Genomic DNA, 13,261 nt, shown 5'->3' on the forward strand with positions numbered 1-13,261 from the left:
CCCTGCACCTCCCCACAGGCGCTCTGGCTCACCTGCTTTGCAAAGGCTTTTTTGAAGCAGCTGCCCCTGTAACAACGTGTCATAGTGGGATCAGCCCCTAAATGTGTCCCAGCTTATTTCTGGTTGCAGTGTATGTGAATGACATCCACAGACAACATGGACCCAAGCTGTTGCCTAGCAACACAACTCCTTTAAAATGTGCTAAAATGGAGCATAGTGTAATGCAGGTATATTCAAACAGTGTAAGAAATGTGTTTTTAATACATTAAAGCATGAGAACGTAGTTTAGTAGAAACCCAAATTACATGTTTGACTGAGAAATGAAATGTCCCTTTAAGCCATCAGAGGCCAAACAGGAACACACCCAAATCCCCACCTGGCCTTGTGACTGCAGCATCACACACCCCGACTACTCCGAAAATATACCCGGCTTCACAGCACGCCTCTGACGAGGCTCATTCCTCCAAATTACAAACAGACTGAAGTACATAACATTTTGTCAGATGCTTATGACATTTATGTCACGTGTGCTGCTTTGTACACATTACATGCATGTGTGTCTATGACAAAAAATGTTGTCATAGAAACACTGATGAACTTTGGCTAGCCTTGGACTCGACCACACCATCAGCCTCTGATGCTACACTGGTCTCATTTCTGTATTATTTGATATTGTTATACAGATGTAATATTGGGATGGAGGAGTTTGACCATATTATCCAACGTCACTGAAGTTACTCAACATTAAGAGTTCACCTCAATTGACGATGTTCATCAGAAGGGATTTAAAGGTGCGTGGTGTCCAGAAGAAAACACTTACTACAACGCTGCTTCAACGACAAGCTAAATTATTATATTACATTTCATTTAGCCAGGACCAATTAGGGGCTAAGTGTCTTGCTCAGGGACACTCCAACATCATCAGCATCATCATCATAACAGAACCGATTCAACTGAAAAATGTCCAGATGAACCTGAACAATAAGCATTCAAACAACAACAATTACTCAAAATATAAGGTAAAGACAATGGCACCTGTATTTTTAATTGTGGCAACAAAATGTTAGTGTACAGACATTTAACTTTACAGCTGCAATCATAGTCAGACTTATAACTCATGCGTTCTGTTACCACTGTGTGTGTGTGTGTGTGTGTGTGTGTGACAGACAGGGACAGAGGAAGTGGACTAAAATAGCGTCAGTCGCTGCAGGCCCAGGACTGCAGGAGCCCAGCCCTTCTAAACCAGGCCGAGACTTTGGGCCATCTGATTGGTCAAGAGGCAGAAGACTATGTGTGTGTGTGTGTGTGTGTATGAAAAAGAGAGGATGTAAATTGTGAGAATGCATGAGTGTGTAAGAGAAAAATAACAAGGCACAATGGTAGAGAAGTACATTTGGTGCTTTTGTGTGTGCATGGGAGTGTGTGTAGCTGCCCTGAGCGAACGGAGGAAAGGAGGAGCTACAATCGCATTACAGGAGAGGAGACTCCGTTACATCAGCGTGTGTGTGTGTGCGTGCCCGCGGATGCAGCTCACCGGGGGTTACGGAGTTTACAAACCCAGCATGTGCAGCTTTACATGCTTACAGACCAGTGGACACACTTCTGTCCACTGCGTCCCCCAAAATGGACACCAAATGAAAGTTGGATTAGCCCACTAGCAGCAGCACTGCTCATTTAAGGTATTTTCATAAAATGACAACTAAGAAATTATTTTATTTATTAGTCAATGACAGCCTGCATTCTGGACTGTTCAAAAACACATTAGATCTCAATGTGAAGAAAATGATGTTGGATATATATACTTATATGGACAGTTTAAGGTCTTCGGAACGAAAGGACTTTTGATTCTTTCCATTCCCAGACGGCTTCATTTTATAGGTATCACAAAAATCAATTCAAAAAGAAATGTGGCAGGCTAGTGCATTTTACCAAAGTTCAATTTCTGCAACTCAAAATGCTTGCTTGTACCCGTCAGCATAGACGACGGATGTTCTAGATCGGTCTCTGAGGGACCGAAACATAATGTCCCAGATGTGATCTATCGGCTTTAGGTCAGGTGATGGCCATTCAATAGCATCAATTCCTTCATCCTCCAGCTACTGCCTGCATTCTCTTGCCACATTAGGCCGTTGCATTGTCGTGCATCAGGAGGAACCCAGGACCTACTGCACCAGCGTAGGGTCTGACCATGGACCAAAGGATCTCATCCCGATACCGAATGGCAGTCAGACTGCCGTTCTCTGGCCTGTGAGTCGCTCCATGGATATGCCTCCTCAGACCATCACTGAGCCACCACCAAACCGGTCTGCTGAACCATGTTGCAGGCAGCATAGCGTTCGCTTTAGCTTCTCCAGACCCTTTCACGTCTATCATCTGTGAAACGTACGAAGGTGCCAGTTTTGGTGTTCTATAGCATTACAGGTCACTTAGCTGACGCTTTTATCCAAAGCAACTTACATTTCATTTTCAACCCATGGCTTTTACATTTTGCCCGTGGAGCAATTAGGGGTTAGGTGTCTTGCTCAGGGACACTTCGACATGGGGCAGCCAGGACTTGAACCACCAACCTTGTGGTTCCCAGCGCACCCTCCCTACCCCGCTCAGAGCAAACGTGGCAAAACAAATGCGTTTAAAAAGAAAAATGTGGTAGTGTGGCCGTAGCCTTACAGACAGCCACTGGCGCGGAGGTGAGAGGTCACCGCGCTCGCCACTACACCAGCAGGCAATCATTTCTAAATGCTAATCTGCATGACAAATAATGAACAAAAAGCTGTAATCATAATTTTTTCATAGTAATCCATGTATTCCCACTGTATTGTACAATAAATAGAAAAACCCTACAGTCACACATGAGCATCACATGAGCCCTACCAGACATGACAGCCTACTTTCTGCTTCACAACCACTGAAGGGGTTTTTACCTTTGGAGTCCAGTGCTGCCCTCTCTTCAGACTTTCTTTTTAGGAAAAGTTGAATAATATCAGAGTTAGCACACGCTCTTGCTGTCCCATGCCCTCTTATTGAAACTTGAAAAAGTAACTCTGCTAAATAGGATCAACTGACAATCCGAGGAGGTTACAGCTCTTTACAAGAAATGACATCACCTGATCTAAAACCCCATCCTCAGTGCTGCAGCCTTGTGCCGGACATTAAGCCCTCAGCAGCCTTACCTTGTGGAAATAACCACAACTAACACAAGGACCATCGGTAACAACTAAATGTGCCCTTCTGAATACAATCACTTCCATCTTCACACTGTGATGTCACCTTTCAATAAAGCAGAGCCCACAGCAGTGACACAAACTACAATTCAGTAAAGACACAATACGATCAAGGACAAAAGTACTAATAATACACAGAGGGTGGAGGGGCTATTCTTTGATGTTAGTAGACGTTGGAAAGAGACTAAAAGTAGTAGACTTGCATCTACTCCTTAAGACCAATGCTCTCCAAATCAAAGCCTAAGTGGCTCTGTTCCAGATATGGCCAGTGCCATGATGTTGGAGAGCTACAAATACAACCCTTGTAGATCTAAAGCACTACTGTCATGGTTACAGAGCGGTCACGCATTGGCCAAATGTCACAAGAACCTTTAAAAAGTTGCTGATAGCGCAGCGGGTTGGCTGTCCCACTGCACATGCACATTCACAGGAGCTTCCTCCACTCCCACTGTGCACACAGCTCAATTGTACAGTGGCCATTAATAAGCCTCAGGATGCACGCAGAGGGTTGTTGGTTCTATTCCAAGTAGCATTCTAACTCCACTCACAACTAAAAAGCATCTCGCCACCATGCAATGAGCCAGCTACCAAGTACAGAGGAGTCGACCCACAGCGAAGAGCTGGCCCACCTGATCCGTGAGTCCTTCAAACATACCCTGATGTAAACATATGCAGGTATAATGACGCACACCTGGGTCATCTAAAGGGAACGATGTTCATCCTGCAGTAAAGCTTTTAATTAAATGAGAAAACACTTAGTACAAAAATAAGTCTACCATGTGGTAATTCATAGAATATGTATTAAATACATCTGTAGAAAACAAACTAAGCTGACATACGTGGTTATGGTGACACAAAATGACCTGCGTCGGGATCGAAGCTGCCGGCCTCTAGCTTTCACTTTATGGCAGGTTCACATTCCAGTGGTGGAAACCCTGGCCGAAAGCAACAGGGTTTTACTGTCCCAAAATATCACTGATACTTGATTTCATTTTGGTTCATTGGGACACCAGTTACTGTTCCCTGAGCATTTTGGTATTGAATAACTCAATGAGCTTTTCAGTTTGGTAATAATAAGAAACATTCTTATAACCACACCACAAATAGTTACTCAATTAGTTCTTTAATCTACAGAGAATGTTTATGCAAATATTTGTAAATAGACAAATTTCCTTATTTTTGGCAAAAGGTTCCATCATTTTCCATGTTCCAGATTTGGCCGGTCTTAAATTCACTGGTTAACGATATGATTTTTTTTTAAATCACTGAAGAATGACTTCACTGAGTTAAAGGCGCATTAAAAACGCAGCTATTTAATTAGGTCAGATTAAAATGATTATTAGGTAACAATCTATGCTAGTAGTATGGAAATGTTTTTTTTCTTAATATTGTCCTCTGCCAACATGTAACCAATATCAGAACGCTGTATTGGAGTAGGATTTCTCCTACTGCAGTGCTAAACGAGGACACAGGGTTAATGATGATGAACTGTTAGGAGAGGCCTTGTGCTCTCCCATGGCCTTATCCCAACCTCATATAGATATATATATATATATATATATATATATTTTACACACACATATATACACATTAGTTGAACTTATACATGCATTACTGAATCTCTTGCATATCATTACAAAGATACACATACAGGCGTCTCACACATATTTCATACGCGTAATCTCACTAGCATACGGAAGGCATCTCAGTTACACCGGATGGCGGAAGCAAAAAGGGCGGGTTTTGAACAGCGAAAAGCACCAATCTTACGCCCTTCTTTAATATGCTTTTAAGTCTTTAAGATATTGAAGTCACGGAATGTAATTTTAGAACTTTTTCAGACGAGAAGTTAGAACATTTCTGCGGTCGGTTTGTCAAAATTCTGACTTTTGCTCCGAGGATGTGGGAGATGTGAGGTCTATAGTTAACGGGACGGCCTGACACCGGGCAGTCAGCCTCATCTCGCCCCACAGAGAGCCGCCTGTCCTCGGCCAGAGTTCTGTGAAATGCTGATTTAAGGGGACTCGGATTTACAAGAATTCCTTTCACAGACGACACACTTGCGGTGCCAAAGAGCCATTGAAGAGGGTCCATGTTAACTTGGTGTGTATTTTATGTGACCTCCCTAATCAGCTGTTCTGCAGCACCCAAACAGTTAAACCCTGTAACGCCTGTGAGGAACAGCGAGACCCTGGTAGTGCGTCGGTTGTACGGTACCTGCGTGTGCGTAAGGAGGAGGACTCTGACACAGGTACTGTGGAGGCTGCTGGCTCCTCATGCCGTGCTTGTGGGTCCTGTAGTCCTTCTCGCTGTGCGAGCGTCGGCTCCTGTGAAGCTCTACCGAGGCTGCTGGTGGCAGCAGGCGCTCTAACAGTTCAGAGCTGGGCCATGGCCGCCTGAGCGTGCGGCTGCTTGTCTTCTTCATCTTCGCCACGCTGGGTGGCAGACAGATGGCCAGTGTATCTACAAGTCCAAAAGGTTTCTCCCACAAGCGAACTTGTCAAATGGTTGTCCCCCAGACTGCAAGTCCCCAGTTCCTCACGTAAATTCCATCGCGGAACGTTAGTGGGAATGAATCCATTAGTGGAAATCAAGTCATCACCATGTGGTCCAATAGAAGAAGCCCGGTCAGGCATTTGCAAGACTTTCTCATGGTCATGTTACGGTCACCTCCATCTGCCTACCCACTTCTTCCTGCCGCTGCCGTCCTTCTCAGGTCACACGAGATCCACCATGAAATGACTGGTTAACTTTACATCAATGCTTCTGCTGTGATGTTTGAAATTCACCCAAGCACACACACGGAAAAAAGCCGAGGTGTCTGCACCACACCAGTGGCTAGCAGTTAGCCTAGCATGGTGCCTTTGCTCAGTGTCAGACGTGTCTACCCTCCAGTGGAAGCAGGAGGAAGGAGTGTGGGGAGGGCGGGAAAAAGGAAAGCCTGGACCCCTGTCAGATAGACAAAAGCCCAAGCAGCAAAGGGAGGTTAGAAAGAAAAGGGGGAGTGAGCGCTAATACAAAAGAAAGCGAGAGGACAGAGGCTCACGCAGCAGGAGGAGAGAAAACGTCAAAATCTCCATGGGAGAAGAAGAAATACTCCTCTCTTCTGCCTGCATCCATGACCGTTACCGCAGGACTCCGCTCACACACACCAGTAGTGGATCCTCGAGGAAAGAAACTGTTTGTATGCGTGTGTGAGAGAGAGAAAGAGACATTGTACCACAGCGGAGCACGGGGGTGATGGAAGACGTGTAATGGGGAGGAATCCACAAAAAGCAGCATTTAGTGGGGAGAAAGGGTTAATCCAGAGCAGGGCGCTGCCGATTCAGATTCTCCTTTGTCTTCTCTTTGGTCCGGGCGCTCCTCTCTCGTGCTGCCTGCTGCTCGCCTGTCTGCTCTCCCTCTGCCGCTCACCGTGTTGTTGTTGGAGAGGAGGGAGAAGAGGGAGCAGGCAGAGGGAGGGGAGGGAGAGAATCGTGTAGTCAACCCCCCCCACACACACACACGCACACACAGTTGCTAAAGATCTGCGGTGCTACCCATTCATAGAAAACCCACTGAGTTCCTACAGCCGAATGCTACTCAGTGAAAACATTAGCGTTACTGAAGACCCGCTAAGACCTGGGTCTGTGTGTGTCCTGAGAGCCCCCCAGCCAGCCAATCAGCACTGAGCTCTTAGTTCACAGCACACTGACCAAATGCTGCAACACATGGAGAGACATCGTTGTGAACACTAGTGACACACTGCCAACATGTCCATGCAGCGCCGCACTCCCTCTCCTGTGATCTCATTATAACGCAGCGCTTTGGCAGCATTGTCCTCGTTACATCCGTGTCCATAAGCATATACAGTTGAATTGCACATGAATTGCTTTCCATCCATCCGGTGACTGGTAGTTTCCCTGTGTGATTTCTACTGTGACATGTTTATTTGGGTGTTTTTGATGTGCAACCGTACGATCATTGACCGACTGGATAACGGCTCAACCTGCTTGTCCTATCCAACCACGGGGCCAGTTGGTCATAACCAACTGATCAGTCGGGCTCATTTCAGAGGACCTGTAATGCAATGGCTCTCTGCACTAAAGATGTGTTGCTAATAACGCAAGGAACGCTACAAACTTGTGCATCCTCCCGTTTGCTCAGAAAGCACCCCTACCAGTTAAGTTTCATACTGCATTTCATTGGAGCCTGTTCAACAGTTGAATTAAGTGTGCAACATTATGGAAGGAAGCATGTTTAGCACAGCTGTAATCGGACTCTGTACCGTGCTGTCTTGGTAATGCTTTGCTGGTGATGGGCCTGTTTATTTTTCTCAGACGGGGCGATAATTTAAAGTGATTACTTATTGTCTTCAAAAGGAATCATGTTGTGATGAAATCATATATTGTGATACACAATTGATCTCACAAGGGCTTGAATACTTTGCATCTGTATACAAGTATTTGAGTAAACCAAACCAGGTGTTTCTGTCATATGTATCTATTGAATTACTATAATGTTGTTATGGAAATGTGAAATGACCAACATCGTACGTATTGGTCACCGTAGGTTGTGGCTTGATAATAAACGTTTTTCTATAATCAGAAATTTTAAAATCAGGATTTTTGTCCAGGCTTGGCGGAACGAGACAATTTTGAAAATAATTGAGAAACATTTGTGGTTTCTTGGAGGGGAGTGTGAGGGTCTAATTACAGGACAATTGAATGCTGTGTGTTACGTTAAATTAATCTGCTCTAATCTACAGGTTTTGACAAAACGCAGAATGAAATGTTTGAAAGAATGTAGCCAATGGAGGTTCAAAGTACTTCAATTAAACAAACTGACAATACAATTGTATCTAAGAAAACTTAGTTTATTATGTCAAAAGACAAAATAAAGTATGAACTGAGATTACCTACTTACTAAATATTATTCCTGTTTGGTTTAGAAAAATGGAAGTGTGGGTAAACTCCGACGCGTCGTCCCGGTAACAAACAGAGTGGGTTTCCGCCGACATAACTGGCTCTACAGCAGTAGAGCAGCATGCAGAGATCATGGATGCCTTCCTCCATGTTGTATCAATTATTCCTTTGTGGGTATTTCTCAGATCCTTGGAGAAGATCATGAGCAGTGTGGTGACCGAGCTGCAGAAGGAAACACCCGCAGCGAGGAAGGACAGAGGTTCACGTCTCACTGGGAACTGCTGCCCCCTAGTGGACAAACCCTCTTCAGGTTCCAAAACCAGCGTCACACGTAAAACCTTTCATTATGAGACGACGGAAAACTAACTAAATAACAGTGAGTCTGACACTAAAACTATTTCATTTACACAAGAATGGAGAAAAGGTTTGCTAGCATCACAACAGGTCTCCTGGGCATTTGTCCCCTTCCCCCTGCAATATTTCTCCCAGCTCTCGTCAAGACATGCTGCTGTTGTGTTACTGCTTTGATGACACTAATCCTGTCTTGTAAGCACACAACTTTTATATCAAAATCAATTAAAAGGTTACAAAAATCAAAGTCAGACAAACTAGAGAGAAAGATGTCATGAGTTAAAGGCCAGGAAACTCCACGCCTGCAGGCACACACACACACACACACACACACACACACACACACACCTGGGAGCGGTAACAGTAATTTCCTCCTGATGAAGGTCTCAGCTCAATTACCTTCAAAATGTACTTCATCTGTCTGTACACGATCCGGGGTGTGTGTGTGTGTGTGTGTGTGTGTGTGTGTGCGTGCAGTAACCACACAGTTGTTGAAACTGAATCTTCTGACTAATAGGAGCTCGGCGGTTTGAGTGCCTCTGAGCCAGACAGACGGGTTCTCATTGATGCTGCAGAGGAGACAAAGTAAGAATGGGAATGTTCTCTTGTGAAGCGTCAACACCACAGACCTTCAGACATTTAGGACTCTACAGGTCTATATTTAATAAAAAAGATCGATGTAATCAATTCCAAACTATATATAGTTGAAGATTCTGCTTCAATCCATATTTGTTGGGTAAAATACCTTCACTGCAGTCACAAAACGGAAAGAGAGGCAGTACTGAGGACTTGATTTGATAATACAGTAACTCATTAAATGCAACGAATTACCATTAAAACTTCCTCTTTGTTGTTGATGCATAAGGATTACTATTCCTTAACTCATGTGTGATATTTGAGGTGATGAGTAAACAGTAAAATAACTTTAAAAAATGCAAAACGCTGCATTGGATTACTATGCTGACCGGTGATTACCGTGGCGGCCAAAGCCTTGGGTCAGCCTAGTTAAGACGCACTCACGCCTGCGGGTGTGCACTTGCAAGATCTGCACATGTGTGTGCACGGCTTTGTGTAAGTACTCACACACACACACAGAGAAATGTTCGGACAAAGTGTGTGTGCGTGCGTGCGTAGTCGGGAGAAACTACGGTCTTTCTTCCCTTTAATCAGAGCAGAAAAACCAACACACATAGAAGTGTATCCGTGTATGGAGGAGACAAACAGTTCCCTTTATCAATACAACCGTTCCAGAGAACGTGCACATTATTAGAGAACAAATTGAAAGATTAATTAAAGACTGTTTTAAATTGCTGCAAAAGGAAAATATATATATACACACTTAAAAAAAAACAGACTACAGCATAATGTTTTTGAGTTTTCTTATCTAATTTGAATGACAGAATGATTAATGTGCAACATTATTGTTGTCTCATTTATGAACTGTTGGGCAGAAATGCCAATCCAGAGGAAAAGGTCACAATGGATTTACGATCAGATAAACAGGAATACAGTGATCCCTCGCCACTTCGCGGTTCACTTATCGCGGATTCGCTATTTCGCGGATTTTCATATTGCATTTTTTTTTTTTTGGTGCATTGTGCTCTGCATTCTGATTCGCTAAAAACTCACTCCCGAGCCGTTCATTACAGTTCTCCAACGTAATCGATGGTGGCATGTCGGTGTACAAGGATCTTTTTGCAAAGAAGAAAAAAGAGCGACAACAGCTGCCTATCACTATGTTCTTCTCCCGAACAAACACACCTGCACCGCGGGCTTCAGAAGAAGAGAACACTGCAGAGCGCAGTCACGATGCAGCGGCCCAGTCTGAAGAGCAGTGAAACGGCCTACACGTGAGTCACTGTATTTGTATACATGTAATAGTTGCTAATTGTAAAAAAAAAAAAAAGTTTTCTATTTCGCGGATTTCACTTATCGCGGGTCATTTTCGGAACGTAACCCCCGCGATAAACGAGGGATTACTGTACACTTTGGTGCAATGAATGTGAATGAATTTATTTTTTTAAATATCAACTTCAAAATGAGGATTTTCATTTAACACACGGATATATATGGATGCTTATGCGAGCTTTCGTACTGAGATGGAGCACATACTCTTTGTTAGTGGGTGCTAGTGGGGGCACAGCGCCATAGCAGCTGTGATGTTCAGGACCGGAGGAAGCCCGGTGTTGAGTGTTGGGGGGGCCCATTGCAGACAGCCTTGCACTAGTGGAACCACCTGGACACTCTATGGCCGCCCGGTCAAATGGAGCAATCAGGCAGAAGGGCCTCATTTTGAGAGTTGACCAACATTCATTCTCAGTCTGGACGCCTCTCTGGTGCGCGGAGCTCCTGTGAGACTGACTCGCTGAGGACAGGAACTGCAGAACGATGCGTGCTTTCACGTCAGAGACCAGAGAAGACTCCAATGACACCAGGGATAGTCGCTAGATCTGTAGCCACTAAATAAAGTTGACAGATTTTAGGTGTACAGATCTCAACGCCGATTGGCTCGTCACGTTGCATCAAAGATGTTTGCAAAGATCACAACATCAACTTTTTCTCCTTGTCTCATCACAATCTCAGAAATCATGGCGGCCAGGAGACACATAAACAAGAGAACGTTTCAAAGTAAAAAATCAAACACAGCAGCCAGGGAGCAAGACTGATCATTTAATAGGACTGACACAAAAAATATGTATGTGGCTTCACAAGGATGGAATGTTAACTGAATTTTATAGATTAATCAGTTAAAAGAAAAAAGCTGAAAGAAAAGCGATCCATCAAGCCACCTTGATGGATCGGTCTATCTGAGGCTGCAGGCGGTGCAAACTGCAGGGTTAACCCTTTAAATTTAATCGGCAGGTGGCACCGAATAAACCACACACACGCACGCACACGCGCACACACGCACGCACACGCACAACCAAAAACCAAATGTAACATCCACTTGCACCTGTGGATCTCTTTTCCTCTCTGACACTGATAATAGGTCCTCCTACACACGTGCTACCCACCCATCATTCATACCTATTCATTCACCGGAGGCTTAGAGACAAACTTGCAGTGAAGGGTCTTGCCCAAGGACACAAACCATCGATCCTCTGATTCAAAGATGAAATGAGCCTCTAGACAAGTGACTTCAAAATAAAAAAGTCCTCACATGTTCACTTTGCATTACACGTGTGACCCGAGGTTCCGTTAAATGTGATTGCACTTCATATCGGAGTTAAAATAGAAAAGCATAAAGACTGACTGACCCACTGTAAACTCAAACGATAGCAGGCACAAGATGAATACGTCACAGGGTCTATCTACCCTGTTACATATTTAAAAAATAAAAACAATCAAACTTCCTTTTCCCCACAAAGTTATTTTGGGACAAAAGCATTGAAATGGTTGATTATCTTGTTTGGTAGCTTGGCCATAATTAGATCAGGATTTTCTATCCACCTCAATGACAAATATAAATCAAGTTTCCCTAAAATGTGATTACTTCTAAAAAAGGTTCAACGTGTCCTGTGTCACTTTTTAGACAGAAATGATCCTGAATGCAACGCGCTATGATGATGGGCAGCAATCGTGCCCGGTGCTGAAAGGAGACCGTGTCGACGCGTAGAATCAATGCAAACATAAGAATACAGAGTGCGTCGGCCTCGAGGAGCAGACCGCGGTGGGTGTATAGGCCTTACCCAGGTATTTGATGGTGAATCCCCGCGGCGGATTGAGCGACCTCCGCATCCATCCCTCCCTGAGCACCTCGAGGTGGTCCTCCTTCCCCTGGATCAGCAGCACGTGCTCGTCTATCCATCCTAGAAAGAAGGTCTCGGACACAGCTTCGCTGATCCTCTGGTTCCACACATGTTGCTGGGTGTTTTCTGCTTTGAAATCGGCAAATATCTCATAGCCGGTGTGATGTCTCGGCAACGCGTCGCTCTCTGACACCCCGGCCGCCCCCACCGCCTCCCCAGCCCCGACCCTGGACAACACTATAGCCAGGGAATGGGGAGCTATCTGCAGGAAAGACTCCATTGTCACGTCGGCCTTTTAGCGGACTACCGAATACTGCGCTCTCATTATATTCAATCTATCGGAGACACAGTGAGGCGTAACGGGAAACAGACGCTCCATTCCAGCTAGCAGGGTGTGTAGCTAGAAGCTACGCTGCAGCGGCCGCATAGCCTACGACTGGATTTCCATGAAGCTAGCTGGCTAGCCCCCGTTAGCTCCCCAGCCTCACACGAAACCCATTCCTACACCTTTAGGTCCGTCTTCTTTTACGGGTGTAAACTATCGCACCGGAACCGAACCCGGTATTTACAAAGTACTCATGTCGAGCGCCGTGCGCTACCAAAGAGAGATGACATTCGCAATTTCGGTCAAATTTAAAGCTCGTTGTGTTCGGTACCTTGGAGTATGGCTAGCTAGCTGGATGCTAACGTGTTAATGAATTCACCCAGGCAACAGATGCGGAGAGCCCCCCCACCACCCCTCTTCCTCGTCGCCAGGTATCAGTCGGGTTTCGCGGGACACGTCGTCTTATTATTCTTCAGCCTTTGAAGAGCCACTAGGAGGTTAATATCTGTCCAGCCGCCGGTGAATATAGTCCTTTCTCAGTACGGGGCGCGAGGACACCGCTGGATGCGGGACGGTCTCGTGCAGGTACGGGGATGGCAGGCACCGTTACGGAGCCGCGTGAAGGCGGCGTCCGCAACACCGAGGACACCATCTTCCGGCCGCATTTTCAGATTAAGACGCACAACGCAACAGGTGGTTTGTGAATACGGC

General features: G+C 45.1%; 1 protein-coding gene across 2 annotated transcripts in view; it reads right to left on the minus strand.

Moving 5' to 3' along the window:
- Positions 1–13,160, minus strand: part of LOC120817468 (storkhead-box protein 2) — a 31,376-nt gene extending 18,216 nt beyond the window's left edge. Inside the window, exon 1 of one of the 2 annotated variants that reach the window (XM_040173730.2) lies at positions 12,166–13,160. In XM_040173730.2, coding sequence (XP_040029664.2) covers positions 12,166–12,505 — 340 coding nt within the window. In that variant the 5' untranslated portion in view covers positions 12,506–13,160. Of the gene's footprint in view, positions 1–5,438; positions 6,655–12,165 lie in introns of those variants that run through there. The other variant, XM_040173731.2, reaches the window with a different exon arrangement.
- Positions 13,161–13,261: the final 101 nt, after the last annotated feature.

Source organism: Gasterosteus aculeatus, chromosome 4, assembly GCF_964276395.1.
Source record: "Gasterosteus aculeatus chromosome 4, fGasAcu3.hap1.1, whole genome shotgun sequence".
Classification (NCBI taxonomy): domain Eukaryota; kingdom Metazoa; phylum Chordata; class Actinopteri; order Perciformes; family Gasterosteidae; genus Gasterosteus; species Gasterosteus aculeatus.